At 46.5% G+C, this 22,504-nt stretch overlaps 1 protein-coding gene across 1 annotated transcript in view; it reads right to left on the bottom strand.

Moving 5' to 3' along the window:
• The window catches only part of atp11a (ATPase phospholipid transporting 11A), a 63,667-nt gene that overhangs the window by 14,528 nt on the left and 26,635 nt on the right, over window positions 1-22,504 (bottom strand). The window contains exons 2-20 of the mRNA XM_056301147.1: window positions 18,218-18,340; window positions 17,989-18,072; window positions 17,829-17,834; window positions 17,362-17,442; window positions 16,108-16,215; window positions 15,446-15,574; window positions 14,718-14,821; window positions 14,290-14,337; window positions 13,661-13,725; window positions 10,440-10,521; window positions 9,713-9,863; window positions 8,620-8,817; window positions 8,239-8,352; window positions 7,147-7,206; window positions 4,259-4,425; window positions 3,700-3,771; window positions 3,143-3,216; window positions 2,787-2,890; window positions 479-660 (exon numbers count right to left, since the gene is read on the bottom strand). Of these exons, the coding sequence (XP_056157122.1) occupies window positions 479-660; window positions 2,787-2,890; window positions 3,143-3,216; window positions 3,700-3,771; window positions 4,259-4,425; window positions 7,147-7,206; window positions 8,239-8,352; window positions 8,620-8,817; window positions 9,713-9,863; window positions 10,440-10,521; window positions 13,661-13,725; window positions 14,290-14,337; window positions 14,718-14,821; window positions 15,446-15,574; window positions 16,108-16,215; window positions 17,362-17,442; window positions 17,829-17,834; window positions 17,989-18,072; window positions 18,218-18,340 (1,952 nt within the window). The remainder of the gene's footprint in view (window positions 1-478; window positions 661-2,786; window positions 2,891-3,142; window positions 3,217-3,699; window positions 3,772-4,258; window positions 4,426-7,146; window positions 7,207-8,238; window positions 8,353-8,619; window positions 8,818-9,712; window positions 9,864-10,439; window positions 10,522-13,660; window positions 13,726-14,289; window positions 14,338-14,717; window positions 14,822-15,445; window positions 15,575-16,107; window positions 16,216-17,361; window positions 17,443-17,828; window positions 17,835-17,988; window positions 18,073-18,217; window positions 18,341-22,504) is intronic.

Raw genomic sequence — 22,504 nt, forward strand, 5'->3', positions numbered from 1 at the left:
TTGCTCGTCAGATTGGATCACAGAGAAAAAGCGGCGGGGGACGTAGGCTGTTTTTCAGCTCTGAGTTGAACATTTTTCAACTTCAGGGCATTTCTCCAAAAACACAAGGCATGCCAGGAAGATTAAAAGCGAAGGCCTCTGGGCACATAAACCGCGAGCAAAACACTTGGAACCCATTGACAGAAAAAGACGCCTAACACTGCCAAAATGGTGTCCAATGTGATCGCACCCATAGTTAAAGACATCGGACTAGTGTAGCTGTCTCTCTTCTCTTGGCCAGACCCTGGACCTCTGGCCAGATGTATTCATAAATGTGAGCTTTTTTTGAGCTGGACGAACACTATGTTTAAATGTTGCACGGCATCATGTCTCTGACTGGCTTAAACTGGTGCACCAATTAACCTGACAGGCGGCCATTGTCACACAGACCCAATGTTACCCGCTTGGGCTATCGGCCAGGACTCGAGTGAGCGCTCACCTGTCCTCCACCGCCGTGGCTCCCAGCAGTATGAGGTCCTTCTCTATCTGGTCGTAGGCCTCTGCCAGCCGCTTGTCTCTCTCCTGCAGGGCCAGCTTGGCGCTGCTCAGCAGGTGGCATACCTCCTGGTACTGGTCGGGGCTCAGCCGGCGATAAGCCACACACAGCGTCCTCAGACCCTCCTGGAAGGGATTGGAGATTCAAGCTGTTTCAACGTATGTTCATATCAATTAGGACAGGGTGCAGAGAAGGGGAGGGAGGGATAATGGGGTAAAGTAGGGAACGGGATTAGAGAAAGAAGGGAGAGATAGGCAGCCAAAGATTTTGCACAAGATGAAGATGTGTCTATAAGAAGAAGAATCTCTGAAAAGGCCGTCGCTAAATATGAGAGGTTAAACTAGATAAGAACTAAAACCTTTTTTTTATCATCATCTCCCTTTTGCCGTTTTCTTTTTCCACCGGTATGTCGTGCAACAGAAGAGTGAAAATCAGAGATCGGGCTCCGAATGTGAATCACTACGTACAGTGTGTGGGCAGCACTTTTCCTTCTCTGGTTGAACTTTCAAAGCACAACACCCACAAACATCCCCTCCATTTGCAGTGAAAGCTACGTCAATAGCACGGCATCAACGTGGGCTACGAGCAAGAGCATCCAGGACTGGCACATCCGACTAGATTCCACTATACGTTCAAACTGGGTCATTTATTTTTACTCTTACTTTTGTTCCTGAAGGGCAGCATATAGCAACTGAGGGATCTTTCTTCATGCAACTCAATGGTATTTGGGATGGGTTTAAACATGACAGGTTGGCTGCGGTCGTTCCTCTGCTAAGCCTATAGGAGCATGTGGTCACTTGTCCACAATTGTGTTTGCTCACAGTGCAGAGGTCCGTCTCTTTCTGGAAACCTCCTCAACCTTTTGGAAATAAAGGACCTTCATTAGTTCTTCATTGCTGCTAATAGCTTTTCCTGTCTAAAACTGCATATGTCAAATTGCATTTTATACCATTTATGTACCATCTAGCCTACAACCAAGCTAGTAGACGTCTAAATCTCTGAACGGCACAGCTAAATAGCCACTATCCATCCATTATCCAACCCGCTTATCCGAATTCAGGTCACAGGGATGCTGGAGCCTATCCCAGCAGTCATTGGGCGGCGGGTGGGGAGACATCCTGGACAGGCCGCTAGACCATCACAGGGCCGACACACACACATTCACACCTAGTGACAATCTTTTTTTAGTACGACCGATTCACCTGACCCACATGTCTTTGGACTGTGGGAGGAAACCGGAGCACCCGGAGGAAACCCACGCAGACACGGGGAGAACGTGCAAACTCCACACAGAGGACGACCCGGGACGACCCCCAAGGTCGGACAACCCCGGGGTTCGAACCCAGGACCTTCTTTCTGTGAGGTGACCACGCTAACTACTGCGCCACCGTGCCGCCTCAATAGCCACTACTAAAACAAAAGGAATTGGAAGTATTCTAGCACAACATGTGGACTTGTGTTGTGTATCTTAGACATCTAATGTAGTTTGGGCAGACATAATTACATAATGGTTTTTAAACAGTTTGGTCTAAGGGGTGGCAGCGTTTAGCCAGATACATCCTGAGCTAGATGAGAGCCAGCCACCATGCTGAAATCGGGTCTAATGCTCGGTCTGTTTCAAGCTAAAAGCAACAAAAAGCCATCCTGCTGGAAGCCCATGTATTTTTCTCATGTTAATTTCCTCATTTTGTGCCAGTGTCCAACCAAAATGTAAAGTGAAGCAACACAGTCTAACAATGTTGAGAACTATGGTTTGGGCTTTTTAAACAAAGCTTTATGAGAAAACACCAGAATGCACCCTTGCTTTAGATAAACAGCTATGGATGCAAGGTTTGGCCAGCTGGCTCTGTGGGTACAATGCGTATACCCTTTCTCTACCCCTGTGAGCTTTTAGCTGCAGTTGGCACAGTATGATAACCTGAAATCACTGAAATGAGCGAGGAGAAGAGAATGTGAAGCTCGCATAGCATGCCACTGCAAAACTGTCAAGGTTATTATTGGGCAATGGAAAGCCTCATGAGGCCTCGCTGTGGAACAATCACTATTCCCTGATGAAATCGGGGCAGTGGATCACCTCTCCCACCGCTCCCGGCAGCTCCACTGACCGGCATCCTGAAATCTGGTCACCATGGAAACCTCCCAAAAGAACGGTGCCGAGTCCAGTCACCCGTCTCTGATGACAAATGTGTGTTTGTGAGAAAGAAAGTGAGAAGGAGAAACAGAGAGGGCGAGTGTGTATCTGTGTTCTCACCACTGCGTTGTGCTCCACTCTGGCTCTGACCTGCTCCACCTTGCCTGATATGACCCTGGGGAAGATGGAGGAGTCTGCCCCCTTGCAGAACAGGTAGACTTCACCTGGACACACACACATACACAGGGTAAAAGGAAGAAGGAATGGTTATATGCTCACACAGTACATACCCAAAGGCATGCACACACACATTCATATTATACATACACATTTACGTATGAGGGAAGAGGGAGCTCTTACAATAGTTAGTGTGTCCGTGTTAATACCAAAGGGTGTTCATCACTTCTCCAATCTTTACAATCCCCTGCTGCCGTCTGACCCACTTACTGTACACGCACACACACAAACACTCTTACCAGTGCTGCTCCTGACAATGACACTCATCCTGCGCCTGACTGAGTCGAAGGTTAACACATCCAGGAGCTCAAACCTGAAAACAAACAAATGAGAAAATATCAAAAAAGACAAACATTTCCTCTACAGCCTGCAACACACACCTCTGAACCAAACTCTAACAACTGCTACAATTTCTACTGTGTGGGAGATACGATCCAGTAATAGGTTAACACATGCTGGATCTTAAGGGCTTTTAGGGGAGAACGTTCCCCTTGAGGAACTGTTCCCCATTTCCCACCCGCCAGCCTTTTTTGAGGCCCACCAGTGTTATTTTGCAGTCGCATACAGCATTTTGATATTTGAGATAGTAAACCTTTTAAAAGTACCCTGTAATACGCCTCTTTACAGGCTACTGTACAGAGAGGTCTTTGTAATGGACTGAATTTTATTTCTCTAACGTATCCCGAGTGACAAGAACTGATGCATACAAATGTGTGAAAATTTAATATTTTGCAAGAACTGGAGCCATGAGCAAGGATTGCAAACATGATGGGTAGTGAATGGAGGGAAGACTGACCTCTCAATCTCATCTTCTCTGTTGAGGATCTCCATGTGGCTGTCCTTGAGTCTCAGGTAGGTAAAACCAAGCCTGTCATGCAGAGAAACATACGTACCATCACTGGAAATAACGGGGAGGATGTGTGTGAAGTAGATACAGTAAACAAGTCATGCATGTTGTGTTGAAGAGTGATGACACATTAGATAAGGCAGCAAGGGAGTGAATAGTTGGCTGAGTGTGTGAACCAGTGTGTGGGTGTGAGCTCACTTTGGTGTGTTGTGCACATTTTGTGCACATGCTGGGTGTCTAAATTGACCTTCCTAAGTCAAAGAATGTGTAAGGATATGAATATCAAATCCTTTGCCTGATGCAAATACAGGTACTTGTCTACTATTTGGAGTGTGTGTGTGTGTGTGTGTGTGTGTGTGTGTGTGTGTGTGTGTGTGTGTGTGACTCCAATTGCATATGAGGTGTAGAGAAAAACAGCTTTGCCCTGCATGTTCCCGCATGTGTATGCATGGTTTCTGCATGTGTGTGTCTGTCAGTGAGGATGCAACGAGTGTGTGTGTTCGTTCACCTCTTCATGCCCTCCACAAGGGCTACTTCGTCTGGAGATGATGAGATGTAGAAGGAGGTGGCTTTGCCCTGGTGGATGCCTTGTTTGATGCCATCAACCGTCTCCTCCTCTTTCACCTGCACCGTGTGACACAGACACAGGGCCCGGAAGAACAGCTCCTCGCTTTCCTGGGGGGAAGACACAGAACCAGGAAGTATTGCGTTACAGGGACAGACCCACAAGCGCACAAACACACATGTGCAACCACGCATCAAAGCTGTGGACAAAAACCCAACACGGAGAAACAACACACTGCTCATCAATAATAAACGTGTACCTATATTAAGACATGATCCTATGCACACACACACAGCTGAACACGTACACACACATGCAGAGGACAGGGGAACGTCTGCAAGCCAGCCTTTCCTCTCACAAGCTGTCAGTAATACGCTCCTTAACAAGGCAAAACGGCACCAGTTCCCTTTCCTCTTCCTCAGCACTAAGGCAAAATGTCCATCTGAATATTCGCAACATGCAGCACCTTTTGTATGAGATAATTAGGTTGTTGAGATAACGCTCGGATTATCTGATCAAATTGGCCGTGGCTGGATTCTTTATTTTTTCCTGACCTTTTGCTTTATGGAAGAGGCCAACTGCACCCTCGTGCCTCTACACCCCCATTTACACCTATTCATTACTGAAATACAAGGTCAATCAGAAATGTCAGCAACATACAGCTTGTTTTACAGTGTAGTGTGAACACACATGAACACACACACCATGTCTGCCTATACTTGTGGGGGCCCCTCATTGACTACATTCAGTCCATAGCCCTTAGCCCTAACCTTAACCATCATAACTACATACCTAACCTTAACCCTAAAACCAAGTCCTAACCCTAAAATAGACCCTTTTCCTCATGGGGACCCATAAAATGTCCCCACAAGGTAGGTGGTTTCAGGTTTTTCTATCCTAATGGGGACCAAATGGTCCCATTAGGATAGAAAAACCTGGTATATGCACACACGTGCACACACACTCCCTTTCAAATCAACATAAAGGCCCCGACACTTTCCCTGTGAGCTCCAGCTGGCGAGCGTCCATGGTTAATGGTCTTAGCGAGGATCGAGGTCTCGAGGTCTGTATTTAGACTGGGTAAGGTGGTAACACCGGGGAGGTCTTACCTTTACTCTTCTAAACTTCCTGACTTACTTTGAGAAACGCGGCTGTTGTGTGCAACAGAAACCAGCTCTCCTAATGTTGTGTCCCAGTTCAGTCTTTTTACTGTGTCTCCAAGTTTAGTTCACTCAGCCGCTTTGGGCAGTGTCTCCCATAGCTTCAGTCAGCCCCATTACCTTCATCATCATCTGTTGTCCTTCCTGTTTTATAGTGAAGTTCTCACCTGTCTTGTCATGTCAGTTCCTGCCCCTGGTTTTGTCCTCAGTCAACCCCATCCATCCCACACCTGTTCCCCGTTCCCAGCTCATAAACTCCCGTTGGTTTCCCTGTTCCCCTGCCAGATTGTGCCATTATATTAAGTACTTGTGGGTTCAGACCTGTGTTCTGCTATTCTGCTCCAGAACATCTGCCTGTTTTCCGACTACGATATTGCCTGCCATCTTGGACTCGTTTGTTGGTGACTGTACCCTGCCTGTTACCCGACCTTATCCTGCAATCTGTTTTTGCTAAGGCTTGTTTTTTGTGTAAATATCTACTTGCGTCCGGTTAGCGTAGCGGTCAATTCCGTTGCCTACCAACATGGGGATCGCCGGTTCGAATCCCCGTGTTACCTCCGGCTTGGTCAGGCGTCCCTACAGACACAATTGGCCGTGTCTGCGGGTGGGAAAGCGGATGTGGGGATGTGTCCTGGTCGCTGCACTAGCGCCTCCTCTGATCGGTCGGGGCGCCTGTTCAGGGGGGAGGGGTAACTGGGGGGGGATAGCGTGATCCTCCCACATGCTACGTCCTCCTGGTGAAACTCCTCACTGTCAGGTGAAAAGAAGTGGCTGGCGACTCCACATACATATCGGAAGAGGCATGTGGTAGTTTGCAGGAGGGGGTGGAACAGCGACCAGGAGGACTCAGAGGAGTGGGGTAATTGGCGGGAAAGTCTACTTGACTATACCGCTAATATGTATAATATAATAAACAGTCTTTTCCCTTTTTCATCAGGGCTTTTTGTCAGCGTTTGGGTCCATACTTGGCTGGTATAAAACTGAACTTGAAAACTGATTTCTGAGCCGTTGTCCTCGTTTGATTTCAGATTCTCGTACGTGAATCAGCAGCAACAAAGGCTTTTATCTTCCTTCCTTGACTGTAGCGTTGACACAGAAACCACACTGGGAGAAGGGGCCTATCTTTGGCTTCTTTTTCAGACGACCTGCCACGAACATCTCCACATCAGTTCTTCGTCCTTCTACTTCTGTCCTGTTAAGTTTAATTCACAGATATTTTAGTGTTTATAGTCGCATGTTTACCTCTGCACACCCAGTACACATGGGACTGCAGAAACTGTGTTAAATCGCATGTTCGCCCTCAGCTTTGCTTTTCAATTTCCAGTCCCCCAACATCTTACGAAACTGTCACGGGACAGACGTGAGCTGTTTCATCTCCCATCCCGCCACTGTGCTCCTCTCTGCTGCATACCGTCTTTGTATAACTCGTCAAGGGAGAGCGGGGGTGTCGGGCAGAACCTAGTTTTAAACGACCTCAATTTGCAATGCGTTACACAAGACAAGCTGGCCGACAGTCTAGTTCAGTGTGGCCCTCAATTTCACAGCCTCACGCCTGCAGGTGGAGACGTGATAATGAAAAGCAGGGTAAGGCGAAGACACAATCACAGCATGGCTCGATCACACTAACACACATTCACATTCACCCCACCCCCCACACACAATAGTACTCACCCTGGCCCCAGGTCCTGGCGATGAGTCGATCATGTCCATACTTGCTGCATCTGGCATTATCTGTTCAGGGTGAGACATCATTCAATCAATAAATCAATCAGCCAATTATCCAATCACACTATCAAGTTATTTGATAAATCATGCAAGGAACTATTTTTGTTTTGGACCCCCCCCCCTTTTTTTTCTCCCCAATTGTATCTGGCCAATTACCCCACTCTTCTGAGCCGTCCTGGTCTCTGCTCCACCCCCTCTACCGATCCGGGGAGGGCTGCAGACTACCACATGCCTCCTCCGATACATGTGGAGTCACCAGCTGCTTCTTTTCACCTGACAGTGGGGAGTTTCACCAGGGGGACGTAGCGCGTGGGAGGATCACGCTATTCCCCCCAGTTCCCCTTCCCCCCTGAACAGAAGCCCCGACCAACTAGAGGAGTCGCTAGTGCAGCGACCAGGATACATACCCACATCTGCCCCCCCCCCCCCCCCGCAGACATGGCCAACTGTGTTTGTAGGGATGCCCGACCAAGCCAGCGGTAATACAGGGATTCGAATCGGTGATCCCCGCGTTGGTAGGCAATGGAAGACCCCGCCACGTCACCCAGACGCCCTGCAAGCAGCTATTAAAAAGATGAATCTCTTGGTCTATTCATGTATCTAGCTGCATAATTTTGCATCCATCCATCCATCAAAAGCCAGAAACAAACCCCACAATTTAAAGGCCGATCATAACCCAAATCTGGCCATGCAAATTGATCTTCAAGATCATTGAGACTCTCCGCTGGTCTGCACAAAATAGGGAAGGTCACCATGGATAGTTGGTATACCTTATCTTGTGGTGTGAGGGAATTTAAGATTCACATCCCTCGCCTCCCAATTGACCCTTGAACCAGCTAGAGACGTCACTTTAATATCAAACACGTTTGATTTTTACGGCTGCAGTCTGGACAAGTGAGCTCATCAGTAGCGTCTGTGTCTGCGCCTCTATGACTGGCAGTCATAACCAGTGTGCTTGTCTTTGACTGTAATCCGCGAATATCAGTAGTTATCCGTGTGATGCCATGTCTTTTCCCAGTGACTCCATCGTGACCCTACCTGTCCGTTGCAGATGACATGAGGTACGTAGACATGTCCATCCACACAGCACTCTATGAACTCCATGTTGTTCTCCGTCAGGGTGCCTGTCTTGTCTGTGAACACATACTCCACCTACAGCCACAGGGATTGCGGGTTAACGTGTGTGTGTGTGTGGGCCTTTGTTTTTCTACCCCAATGTGGACCAAATGTCCCCATTGGGATACAAAAACCAGAAGCCACCTACCTTGTGGGAACATTTTATGGGTCCTCATGAGGAAAAGGGTCTATTTTATGGTCAGGATTTGGTTTAGGGTTAAGTTTAGAATTAGGATTAGGTTAATGTGTGTGTGTGTGTGTGTGTGTGTGTGTGTGTGTGTGTGTGTGTGTGTGTGTGTGTACCTGTCCCAGTTCCTCGTTCAGGTCTGACGTGTTGACCACAGCTCTCTCTCCCAGCTCCTCGTCAAACATCTCGTCATCCCACATGATGAAGTAGGAGCCCAGGAACTTCTGCATCTCTACGGTAACGTACATGGAAACGGGAATGATGTAGTTGAATAGGACCATGAAGGCCAGGAAGTCAGTGAAGGCCCTGATCACCTGGGAGGAAGAGGAGAGGAGGAGGATGGGAAAGAGAAAAGGGGTGAGATTCAGAGAGGGAGAAAAAAAAAGAGAAGAGCAGTATTGAGAAGGTAGGTCTTAAAAGTCAGAGGTGTAGGCTCATATTTGAACGCTTATTAGTTAGATGGCATCCACACCACAAATCTGACTGAACAGCAAAGCCAACCGGGCTAAAGATAATCAGGACGACCCACTTTCCACAATGATGATCAATAATATCAATAACAGTTTGAGTTTTCTTGTTTACAGATGCATTTAAAAATTCTTGGATGGGTAACTGGCTTGAGTTATTAATTATCATCAATAACATTATTATCATTATTCTACCCAGAACTATGGCAAGTCAGTGGTGTTTGTCACTGCTCCCTCCATTCACTCTCCAAAGTCAATTTTGTTTGTAGTTCAGTAAATGTAGTCATTATTATACAAATCTTATAAGTCCAATTAAAGTTTTCGATTGACGTTGTTATGTGAAATTATAATATATTTAATGTGGGAATCCCCACTTTTTCCTTCTAACGGTATAACGTTTCTTTGTAATGTGTCAGCATCACTTCTCAAGGCCAAATTTCTTCGTATATAGACACATTAACAATGTAAAAATAGATTAAAAAAGATGAAAAAAGAACTGCAGAAATTAATACCGTGTCCACTGATAGTTGGGTTATTAGAGGATCTGATGTATGTTCACTCCTATATGTGATGTGTAGATGTGGATTGACTGGCTATGCAGAACATTTCCAAATGAACTGATTAGGTCACATGTCTGAAGACTACAAATGTGTCTACGGAATATCCTCATGTAATTGGTGCATTTGCTCAAATTCAGGATTGCATTCGTTCATCATTGCAGTGAAAGTAGTAATGGACTCACTATGTGTCTCTGTCTCTCAGCCTTGGTCCTCTCATTGTACCAGGGCTCGTCTCTGTTGGGGTCGGCCTGCCAGACGTACTTCAGCACAGTGTTGATGAAGGCCTTGCTGATGAGGATGCACAGGTATACCACCAGGTAGGCGTTCATTGACCTGCAGGGGGCAACAAAGAGCAGCGACGTAATAAACTCGATGAGCGGTTTAATGGTGCAGTTGTGTCGGCTAGCTGGGATACCCAGAACCCGCCTGTTTTACTATCAGTTTACCGTCCAGATCGTGAATCATCCCATCATCGTGTGAATCAGCTGTATCTTTACGCTGCAAATACTAATCAAGGCATGCTTCTGTTGGGAGGTTGTTCTGAACGGTGGGACAGGGTTATGAACAGAGGAGATGGGATGAAGGTGAGAGGTGGAGGGAGGGGGAAGGGAACGAGAAGATGGATGAGAGGGAAGATAAATAGGTGATCAGATTGATGGATGGACGGGGGGGGGGTCGATGAAAGTGAGCTAAGCCCTAATGGAAAAATAGGATACAGACAAAAGTAAGATACTCAGGAAGGCACCTTGATTTCGAATCAATGCAAACCGGTTCTCCTGTAGAGACGAGGCAAATACATAATGGAAAGATGACAAAGGAGGGAGAGAGAGAGACAGACAGACAGAAAGAGAGGGGAAAGTGTTGGCGGGGGATGGGGAGACGGAAACAGAGGAAAGTGGGCGAGCTTACTTTTCAACCGCTGATCGTTTCTGAGTTTTAGACTGGTAGTTGAGTGCCATCTTGGTTTCCATGCCTGTGTAGATGGCGACCGCTACAGAGAGAGAGAGAGAGAGAGAGAGAGAGAGAGAGAGAGAGAGAGAGAGAGAGAGAGAGAGAGAGAGAGAGAGAGAGAGAGAGAATAACGATTACGATTGAATGCTCAAAACTATCCAACTTCATCCTTAAATAAACCCTTCAAACCTGCCTATTCAGTTTGTGTTGGACTGTGACGGGTTAAATGAAAGAAGCTCCCCCCCATCAGAATTTACAGTAAAATGCTATTGTAAACTACTAATAAGACACGTTAGCCCCTAGCTAACGGGTCTGACCCTTTAGCCGAGCGGTTAGTGGTGTCGCCTTGTGGTGCAGTACACCCCGTATCCAATCCCGCACCGGGCAAGAAAATAACCGGTTACACTATGTTTCAGCTCTGTGAATGACCAGAGGTCCGAGCAATAGTAAATCAATGAGAGTAATTTCAAATTAGCCAATCGTATCTTCCCTCTAAATTGGTAGGCTTTGTTATCGCTAACTCTATGACGAATTCTGCGGGGAACACGAATCGCAAGCTAGCGAGAGAGAGAAACGGCCGATAAACGAGCTAGCTCGTTAGCCTGTTAGTTGACGAGCGTAGCGGCGAGTAACGAACGCTGCCCCTAGTTAGGACGTCATTACGAATTTATTATCAGCGCTGTTTTCAGGATTAAAGTTCGAGTTACTCGCAGAGGAAGACCTACACCAGAGCTTAATTTGGTAAGTTAGGCCGCTAGCGTTTTGATCGGAGAAAACGGTCATTACGGCAGAATTATCGGTCAATCTGCAAATTTACCAACTCAGCAGTCATTATGCACAATTACCGTAACATGTATAGTAAATGGGCCGCTATGGCAATCTAATATTATTACGGTATTACTTGTTAGTGGTGGTGGGTTCTCAAAATGGCATGGTCGCTGTTCACTGTCCATGTGGTGTGACATGTCTGTCGCTAATGGTGGCCTGGTTGTGTGCGCTGTCATGAAGTTTAGGCTAATGTGAAATGTAGTTGGTTGTGTGGTAGGAGGGGGTGGCTGTCATGCGTTTTGCACCCCGGCTCGTTGTCGCCATATGCCGCAGAAGTGCTTGTGTGATCGACTACTACTACTACTATTACTACTACCACCACCACCACTACCACTATTACTACTACTACTACTGCTACTACTATTACTACTACCACCACCACCACTACCACTATTACTACTACTACTACTACTACTACTACTATTACTACTACCACCACCACCACCACCACTACCACTATTACTACTACTACTGATACTACTATTACTACTACCACCACCACCACTACCACTACCACTACCACTACTACTACTACTACTTTCGGCTGCTCCTGTTAGGTCTCGCCACAGCGGATCATCCGTTTCCATTTCTTCCTGTCCTCTGCATCTTCCTCTGTCACACCAGCCACTTCCATTCTTCCTTCACCGCATCCATAAACCTCCTCTTTGGCCTTCCTCTTTTCCTCTTCCCTGGCAGCTCCATATTCAGCATCCTTCTCCCAATATACCCAGCATCTCTCCTCCGCACACGTCCAAGCCATCTCAATCTTGCCTCTCTTGCTTTGTCTCCAAACCTTCCAACCTGAGCTGTCCCTCTTAATACACTCTTTCCTAATCCTGTCCTTCTTCTTCATCACTCCCAACGAAAATCTTAGCATCTTCAACTCTGCCACCTCCTGCGCCACCTCCTGTCTTTTTTATCAGTGTCACTGTCTCCAAACCATATAACATAGCTGGTCTCACAACCATCCTGTAAAGCTTCCCTTTAACTCTTGCTGGTACCCTTCTGTCGCAAATCACTCCTGACACTCTTCTCCACCCACTCCATCCTGCCTGCACTCTCTTCTTCACCTCTCTTCTGCACTCCCCGTTACTTTGGACAGTTGACCCCAAGTATTTAAACTCGTACGCCTTCGTCACCTCTACTCCTTGCATCCTCACCATTCCACTGTCCTCCCTATCTATGTATGGCTTATACATATAGCACATATAGCTTGTGTGATGATGCTATTATTTGTAAGGAGGTTTGCATTTTGTTTAGAAATTAGCTGTTTTTTTGTTTTGGCGATAACTCTCACTCTCTCACCGTGCTGTTTGCGCGTTGCATTGCCCAGGCCGGACTAGCGTATTGATTTTTATTTCAGAGCTGGAATTGTCATAGGTAACTGTTGCAGTACTATAGGAGAGGACACAGTAAACTAGGCTGGTAATTTGCCCCCCCCCCCCCCCGACAAGGGAAGGGTGGTCAGAGGGCCAAGGTTCAAGAGTCACGGTTCACTACTGTGCTAGACGATGACTTGGCTGGCTCGTAATAATGCCAGTCTTAGCCTGTTGGTACATTCACACATCCTACGAATCAGGTCTTACCACTTTTTATACTCTTGTCATGGAGACAGTTGATAAGTCAACATATTATGAATAGTAATGTCACATGCTAGCAGTGATTAAAAAGTATTTGGTTCAGGAATTATTCAAAACAAGGACACATAGAACAACTGTTGCGTGACTGTTGTGAACAGAGTGATAAAGGATCATTGTCAAGTTTGTTATTGGAAGTAGGTCTGGTATTGACACGTTTCCAATAGAGTAGCTGACGTTACATATTATTTACGTATACCAATTGGACGCTTGACACTGACGTTGTACCGGTTCATCAGGCTCATCTGACTAATGTCTTTAGCTAACTAAAATGCATAGAAGTAAAGATTGATTTGTATGAGTGTATTAAAGGTGACAGAGCACCTCTTACTTGCATCTCTGTCAATGACATTTCTATGAAATACTTCCTTTTTCACTGCATGGGCAATGCCAAGTGATAGAATAGGATGGAGAGACTGATAGAGAATAGTGGAAAAGCTCTTAAAACAGCATATACATATACATATATATATATACATATACACACACACACACACACACATATATATATATATATGTGTGTGTGTGTGTATGTATGTATGTATGTATGTATATATATATACACACACACACACACACGCCTTCTCTGCTGTGTTTTCCTTCTCGGTCACTCAGCGAGGTAGCAGTACTGGACTGTTAACCTCAGCCCCTGTTTTTAACCTAAATTAGGTTTAGACTACCTCACATGTACTGTGTGTCGCTGTGTAATCTTACCGTAGATATACTCTGTATTTTTCAGGGTGGCTCCTCTGAGAAGCAGGTTCTCTGCTCCAAGTGGCCTGTCAGCAACGACGAAATAAAGGAAAACAGCTCAGTTAGTCTGGTATTTCCTTCTGGCGTTCTGGCTGGGTTTTTTTATTTTCTTTTTGATTTTGAGATACTTTATTCCCCCGTAGGAAAATTACGCTCTGCATTTGACCCATCCGAGCTGTGTAGCTAGGAGCAGTGGGCAGCCGCTGTGCAGCACCAGGGGACCAACTCCAGTTCGTCTCGCCATGCCTCGGTCAAGGGCACATCTTTTTGATGGTGGGGGAAACCGGAGCGCCCAGAGAAAACCCACCGCAGACACGGGGGAGAACATGCAAACTCCACACAGAGCACGACCTGGGATGACCCCCCCCCCAAGGTTGGACAACCCTGGGGTTCGAACCCAGGACCTTCTTGCTGTGAGGCAACAGAGCTAACCACTGTGCCTCCTCACCATATTGTACTCTGGTCCACAAATTCCCCTTTTGCAATTTCTGTTTATTGATGATCATTTGTTTAAATGATGACGCAACAGGCACACATCCCAATCACAAGACAGGAAAACTCTTATCGTAGCTGAGCTGCAGCTTTCTTACCTGGCCACCGGTTCACTGTCCATGTAGATGTTGACACGGCCCACAAATCTATAGAGGACAGAAGGAGAGGAAGAGAGATGAGTGAAGGGAGAGAGAGAGGCAGGTGGAGAACAAAAGGAGAAGATGCACAGGGAATATACATTTCAAGACTTGTGGTGTGTGTGTGTGTGTGTGTGTGAGGGAGAGAGAGAGAGTGTGTGCATGTTTGAGTTTGTGTGTATGTTTGCTTAGGAATGTGCCAGTGTGCATACTTATATTTGTTATGTGTGTGTGTGTGTGTGGAGTGTGTATGTTTGAGTTTGTGTATATGTTTGCTTGGGGATGTGCCGGTGTGCATACTTATATGTGTGTGTGTGTGTGTGTGTGTGTGTGTGTGTGTGTGTGTGTGTGTGTGTGTGTGTGTGTGTGTGTGTGTCTGTCATACTGACTTGTAGAGGTCAGGTTGTGGTTGTTCACATTCTATTGTGGCCTGTATGGAGTCTACATCCTCTTCAGTTTTGAAGGCCTTGGTGTCCTGAACTGCATAGTATGTCTACAGGTAAATGTGGTAGGGAGAGAGAGAGGAGGGAGATTTCTGAATTTAACAAAAAAGTTAAAGTTTTTTTTTCAATTTCTCAAACAAATGTGTCACACATATGTTTCTTCATATAACAAAAGTTTAACAGAATTAGTCGGCGTGATGAAGAGGGACAGGATTAGGAACGAGTATATTAGAGGGACACCTCAAGTTCGACGGTTTGGAGACAAAGCAAGAGAGGCAAGATTGAGATGGTTTGGACATGTGTGGAGGAGAGCTGCTGGGTATATTGGGAGAAGGATGCTGAATATGGAGCTGCCAGGGAAGAGGAAAAGTGGAAGGCCAAAGAGGAGGTTTATGGATGTGGTGAGAGAGGACATGCAGGTGGCTGGCGTGACAGAGGAAGATGCAGAGGACAGTGAGAGACGAAAACAGATGATCCGCTGTGGCGACCCCTAAAGGGAGCCGCCGAAAGTCGTAGTAGTAGTAGTAGTGGTAGTAGTGGTAGTATTGGTACTATCGGAGTAAAAGTGGACATTTTATTTTGAAAATATCAAGATGTAAACAAAGCATTTCTATTTAATGACTCTAAACCACTGAAACACACACACACACACACACACACACACACACAGATACCTTGTGGCTGCTCTCTCCGTCCAGGCTAGCTGTGGTGACGTAGCAGGTCCCATCGTCCCGTGAGGAGGAGAGCAGGATGAGGTCACAGGGAAACGTCTCATTTTCTTTAACCATGACGACGTCCCCTACCTGAAAGACGGGAACAGAGAGGTAAAAGGTTTGTTCGTACAGTGAGTGACAGCTTCGTAGATGCCCTTCATGGGATCTGTTGTTGGTAAAGAGGCCGAGGGTGGCTGGTATTATATCTACGGTGCCCACTATCTCTGCCAAAATGCCCTTGAGCAAGGCACCCCCAACAGCTGCTCCGGGGGCACTGCATTGTGGCTGACCCTGCACTCTCTTCTTCTAGCATAAAGACTTTCTAACAAAGCGGGATAACACGATAAAACTACGACTCTACTCCACCTCCCTCAGAGAAACACAACTAGATCCAACCTCGTCCAGCCAAGTGTCGGGTACAGTGATCGTCTCAGTTTTTACATGGCCACACATTACTCGCCAGCCCTGAATGTTATGCAACAGAGTTCGAAAGCTAAATGTTAGCTTAAATGTATCACGTCGCACACACACACACACACACACACACACACACACACACACACACACACACACACACACACACACACACACAGAAGAAGCACAAACGACCATAGGACACATACCCTGAGTTTGCGGCTCTGTTTGCGGACCACCTTCCCGTGCTGCACCACGTGAACAGGACATTGATTTACGGCATTGTCTGCTTTGTGCCTCAACCAGTCCTCATAGCCCTGAGAGACAGAGAGAGAGAGAGAGAGAGAGAGATGGGGGTGGGGGGGGGGGGGGGCGTAAGTGTTGGTGTCTGGAGTTACCAAGTGCATGGACACCAGTCTATTTGTATGCAAAACTATGTGTGTGCATGCACACATTCATGTATTCATTCATCTGTTGTGTGTTTGTGTGTAGCTACTGTGCCTTGCAAAAGTATTCAACGCCCTTGACAGTCATCACTAATTTCTGGACTATAAAAGATACTCAGACATCTGTTCCTGAACATTATCATTTTTGTGAAGCCATAAGCTCTAACAGCATGTTCCCAAAGCCAAAATAAGTCATGCTTCACTGACTTTTTATTAATGAATTAAAAACGAAATATAGTACCTTGCATAAGTATTCAACCCCTTGTGCTCTGTAAGCTCCAAGTTTACACAAATGACAAATTATTCCGAAAACAAACTCAGGTTAACCCAAATGGACATAATTAGTGTGAAAATGAAGACAAAGGAGCGTAATACTGAAGTAAGAGACGAAGTGATTAAAATGCGGAAAACAGGAAAGGGACACAAAACAATATCCAAGTGTTTGGATGTCCCACGAAACACTGTTGGATCCATTGTCAGAAGGTGGAAGCTGCATCACACCACCCAGATGCTCAGTAGGACAGGCTGTGCTTCAGAGCTAAGTGTCCGAGCAAGACGTGGGCTGGTGAGCAAAGCCACAGATGATCCTGCAGTCACTCTGAAGGAGCTCCAGAGGTCAGTGGCTGAAACTGGAGCAAATGTGCATGAGTCAACCATATCACGGGCTCTCCATACACCTAGCGTGTATGGGAGGGTGGCAAGAAAGAAGCCGTTTGCTACCAAGCATGAGCGAGACCCAGTTAGGATGTGGGGGAAAGTTTTGCGGTCAGGTGAGATGAAAGTAGATGCGTGAGTATCTTTTATAGTCCAGAAATCAGTGATGACTGTCAAGAGGGTTGAATACTTTTGCAAGGCACTGCATGTATGACCCACGTGTGTCTGTGTCTGTATGAGAATATGAATACTGAAGATGAATCAAGATGGACCTCTGAATGAGTGTCTTTAAAATGCTGAGGCTCTGCGGTTGAGTCTGCTTCATGTTCAAGTAGAACACCATAAACAGTGTTTTGGTCTTACCTGTTTAATGGCAGTGACTGTGATGACGAAGAAGAGCGGCAGTCCGCTGGTGATGGGACTGGTGGGGGTGTCAATGATCAACTGGACAGAGACAGACACAGAGGATAGGAGGAGACACAAGGTGAAAGTGTTAAACACTGTTTCCTTCACAAAGTATTAAGTACACGATATGTACAGTCAGTGTACAGGATGGGGTGCAGGGACTCGCTGTGAATAGAGGGAATGAAGGAAGGCTTTCATTCTTATTAAATTGATTCAATACTGCTTAATGGGGGAAAAAACCCAGACATTATCCATGGGAAACATTTTCTTAAGTGTTATAACTGTGACACACACTGAAAGCACATAGACCGTCTCACTGTACTGATTTTGTTTTCCCTAATTTGAGCCCCTGGTCCCGCCCACAGGAGCTGGGATTGGTCAGTCGGTTACTGCGTTCTGTTTGACATCTATCGGTCATTCCTTACTTCAACCTGTTCAGGGGAGATGCCCGAAATTAACCTTTGACCAATCACCAGAGCTTGTGGACGGGGCTTGTCCAGACTTGGGGCTAGAAATAAAAATCCCCCCCCCCCACTCCACTTTGCCGGTGTTGATGATTTTAAGAGGAAAGCCCTCACCCTGAACCAGGAATATGATGAGGAAGTAGAAGTTGGCGATTCTTCTGAACTGCTCAAACAGATTCTTGGGGACGAAATTCAAGAACGTGTACTGGAAACAGAAAACGTATACATTCATTCAGATAGCGTTCATACTGGAGGCATCGGTGTGTGTGTGTGTGTGTGTGTGTGTGTGTGTGTGTGTGTGCACACGCATGTAGTCTACCATTGATATCTATGTGTGTGTTTTCTCTGACCTTGGAAGAGACAATTCTGTTATCGGGGTATCTTTGAAGTATATAGGCCTCAGCTCCTGGGGGGGGCTCCTTGTGTCCGATGTAAACTGTTCTGTTGTCTACCCAGTTCTCCTCACCAACACACTGCAGAGACCAGAGACACAACACGGGGTTATGGTGTGTGTGTGTATTTTCAAAGTAATATTTTCAGACAAAATTGTGTTTTCGGATTTCAGATTCACATCTGTAGATGGCGTGCGTACAGCTGTAGAGCGCCGTCGATAGAGAGCGACCCTAAAGCTGCATGGGTTAGGGGTTCAAAGGTCCCACCAGGGCCACTTGTAAATAAGTGCCTGGGCTCATTATGCTGTGCGGCACACGAGATGAACGCCTCCACCAAAGACCAACGTGAATGAGGAGCTGTTTCCTACATTAAAACAATGCCCGCTGTGTTTTGATGACGCAACACTGAAAAACAACCGGCATACTACTGTAAAATTCCTCATTTCAAGGCCTAAAAAAAAAAATGTTAAATCATCGATGGCGCCAAAATGGGGTGTACTTCTCATTATTTCTGCATAGTGCAGGACTACTGATAAAGTGACTCATAAGTCAAGGGTGTTTCTCAAAGATACTGTGGGTATGTGACTGTGCTTTTGGTTATAGTCAAGTGAATTAGAAGGTTCATTTCTTTTCCTTGCTTACAGTTGTTCGCCATACCCAGCACATAAGTACTATAGCGGACACGATGCTCGGGTCTCTCCCTCCCATTTATAATGCAAGCCAGCTAGGACAACCTGCCATTACAATCCTATACACTCATGCATACTGTGTTATTATAACCACATATAATCACTTATGTACACATTCACATTATACATAGATGTCAATGATATAACCCTCTGCTCCAATAGAAGAGGATTGTGTTATACACACACACACACACACACACACACACACACACACACACACACACACACAGATATACACAGATTCCCAGATGTTTAGAATGGGGATGAATGTACGAGTAACCTTTCTACTATGAATGAAGGCTTTTGTTATCACACATAGGCAGGCCTGCATGTGACTAAGAGAGGAATGCAGAACACACACACACACACACACACACACACACACACACACACACACACACACACACACACACACACACACACACACACACACACACACACACACACACACACACATACTAATTCACTTGCTCACCACACATTCGCAATAATACACAGAAGCAGCACAAACGATGAGACACCTGAGCGCTTGGTGAAAGGAGACTCCGGGGTTATTGAGTTATATGCTTCTTCCCCTCTTTGTCTTTCTCCATTTCTCCCCTTATTCTTTTTTTTTTTTTTCCTCATTCTCTCCTAGGGCGGCACGGTGGCGCAGTGGTTAGCGCGGTCGCCTCACAACAAGAAAGCCCTGGGTTCGAGCCCCGGGGTAGTCCAGCCTTGGGGGTCGTCCCAGGTTGTCCTCTCGTGTGGAGTTTGCATGTTCTTCTCGTGTCTGCGTGGGTTTCCTCCCACAGTCCAAAGACATGCAGGTCAGGTGAATTGGCTGTACTAAATTGTCCCTAGGTGTGAATATGTGTGTATGTGTGTGGGCCCTGTGATAGTCTGGCGGCCTGTCCAGGGTGTCTCCCCGCCTGCCGCCCAATGACTGCTGGGATAGGCTCCAGCGTCCCCGCGACCCTGAGAGCAGGATAAGTGGTTTGGATAATGCATGGATGGATTCTCTCCTAGTCAGTCACTTCCCTAGGCTCCATAAGGTGAAAACACCACAGCAGTTAAGATCACGGCACAAAACCCTACAGGCACGCTCTGGATGGACAACTTATTTCATCAGACAGACCGCAAGGGAGTCATTTATGTCCTCCTGTCCCGTGCCTGGGTGAATGTGCATATTCCACTTGGATGTTTTACTACTACTGCTACGATTACTACTATACCAATACTTCCGCTGGCAACCGCTGTTGTATAATTTTCTCAATGAGGGCAGTGAACCTGAGTTGTGTTTTGTTGTATTGTTTCATTTTGTTCAGTCGACAGTAAATCATGACCTGTTCATGCAGGTACAGCAGTGCCAATAGGCACCAGGTAATACTCTCCCCTATGAGGACTTTTGTTATTGCAGCCAAGGGTAATTCAGTTGTTGGTCTGTTTGCAAGAGAGGCAGAAATGATCGGGAACAACTGGAGCTGGTTTTAATATGCTGTCCCTGTTGCAGATGGATGAAGATACGATTGAAAATGGGCCAGTTTCGCTTTTAAGATGACGGCTGGTGACCTGGAGAGATCCCGAGCAGAGAGAGAGGATAGCCCTCCCCCGAGAGCTGCGGGTGGGTTGGTGATGTCGAAGCAGGAGGCGGCCATCTTTAAGCCCCTGGTCCATTTGAACTGTGGTAACCGCGGCGGAGTCGAGGGCTGGGCGAGGACAGCTGGTCTGTAAGCGCACGTAATCCTCTCAGTTTCTAACCCTGTTTAGTCTGTCTCTTAACTCTCGCTCGCTCCCTCTCTCTCTCGCTCCCTCTGTGTTTCCCTCCCGATATCTCTCGGGTATCACAAAGTGTTCCTTTCGCCCTGCTCATCTTGCTCTCCCTCTCTTTCTCTCTCTGTACGATGTGAATCTCTCTCTTCCTCTCTCTCTCTCTCTCAACCAAGTTCCCACCACTTTTCAACACCACAGAAGTAATCTAATATTCTCCCGGCCAAGCATTGTTCTCTCTCTCCTTGTCTCCAGAGGCGGGTCTATTCAGTGGCCTGTGGGACTGTCGGGATGCTGGCGACAGGGTACATTTTAGAGCTATCACAGAAACGTTTCAACAATGGTAAATGGACTGCATTTATATAGCGCTTTTCTGGTCTACCCACCACATTCACCCATTCACACACACATTCACACACCGATGGTTGGAGGCTGCCATGCAAGGCACCAACCTGCTCATCGGGAGCAGTTCGGGTTTCGGTGTCTTGCTCAAGGCACTTCCACATGCTCTCTGGAAGAGCCGGGGATCGAACCAGCGGCCTTCCGATTACTAGACGACCCGCTCTACCTCCTGAACCATGCCGCCCCAATGATGTGCATGTGATCTTTGTTAATTGTTATCTTTGTCGTGCAGTATGTTGTCCTGCAGGTGTGCACAATGACAGTTATCGGTCATATGGACAGAAGGAGTGAAGCAGGGTGGTGGAGATACACCAGAATGCTGTTGATTTCATTGAACGTGAGCTAATCACAGCTTATAACCCTTTGTAATACATATATTGTACACACACAAACACACACACACACCTACACACTCGTACATGCACTCATGCTAATAAAAAGTGACAGTAATCCATAGCAAGTGAATGGGATTGAGTGTCAGGGGCAGTCTGGCCCATTTTCCAGTCTTTCTTTCTTTCTCTCTCTCTCTCTCTCTCTCTCTCTCTCTCTCTCTCTCTCTCTCTCTCTCTCTCTCTCTCTCTCTCTCTCTCTCTCTCTCTCTCTCTCACACACACACACTCACAAAGCGGTTGGTTAAGTCACTGCTTCTCCTGCTCTCAAGTTACCTTGCCTAGTGGAAGGTTATTTATACTCTACATCCTCCAGTTATCTACAGGGGAGGAGGAGAGGGGAGGAGACGGGACATTTCAGAACGGGTAGGGGAGAAAAGAGAGCAGGCTGACCTCTTACCTGCAACTAAACAAGCAGAAAATGTCTTTTTTTCCCAACCTCAACCAGCAGGCCTCTAACATGCACATTCTTCATCCGGTTTCAACATGCAGGCCGCCGCTAATTGGATTCGGTACAAGCCAACAAAGATGTCACTGAAATATCACCTCTTACTGCCTTTTTTCTATTCTTTCTGTCATTAATTTTTTTTTTTTGACCTTTCTTTCTTTCTTCTGACAGGTAGCACTGCCGTGACGGTACTATTTACCATGGAGCAAGGCATTGCTACCTCACCTTTCTACTTCTCACCATCTGGAAACCTGCCTTTGTTCTTCCCCTCACAAAAGAGAGAGAGAGAGGGAGAGAGGGAGAGAGAGAGAGAGAGAGAGAGAGAGAGAGAGAGAGAGAGAGAGAGAGAGAGAGAGAGAGAGAGAGAGAGAGAGAGAGAGAGAGAGAGAGAGAGAGAGAAGAAGAAGAAGAAGAAGAAGGAGGAGGGCATGCAAAATTAGATACCGGTGCCGGCTGGCTCCAATGAGGACTCCTTGCCAACTCGCTCGCCCACACACAGCTTAATTCTTCCTCTACTTCTCTCCCACGGATCTCTCTCTCTCTCTCTCTCTCTCTCTCTCTCTCTCTC

The sequence above is a fragment of the Lampris incognitus genome, chromosome 21 (genome assembly GCF_029633865.1).
Source record: "Lampris incognitus isolate fLamInc1 chromosome 21, fLamInc1.hap2, whole genome shotgun sequence".
In the NCBI taxonomy this organism is placed as follows: domain Eukaryota; kingdom Metazoa; phylum Chordata; class Actinopteri; order Lampriformes; family Lampridae; genus Lampris; species Lampris incognitus.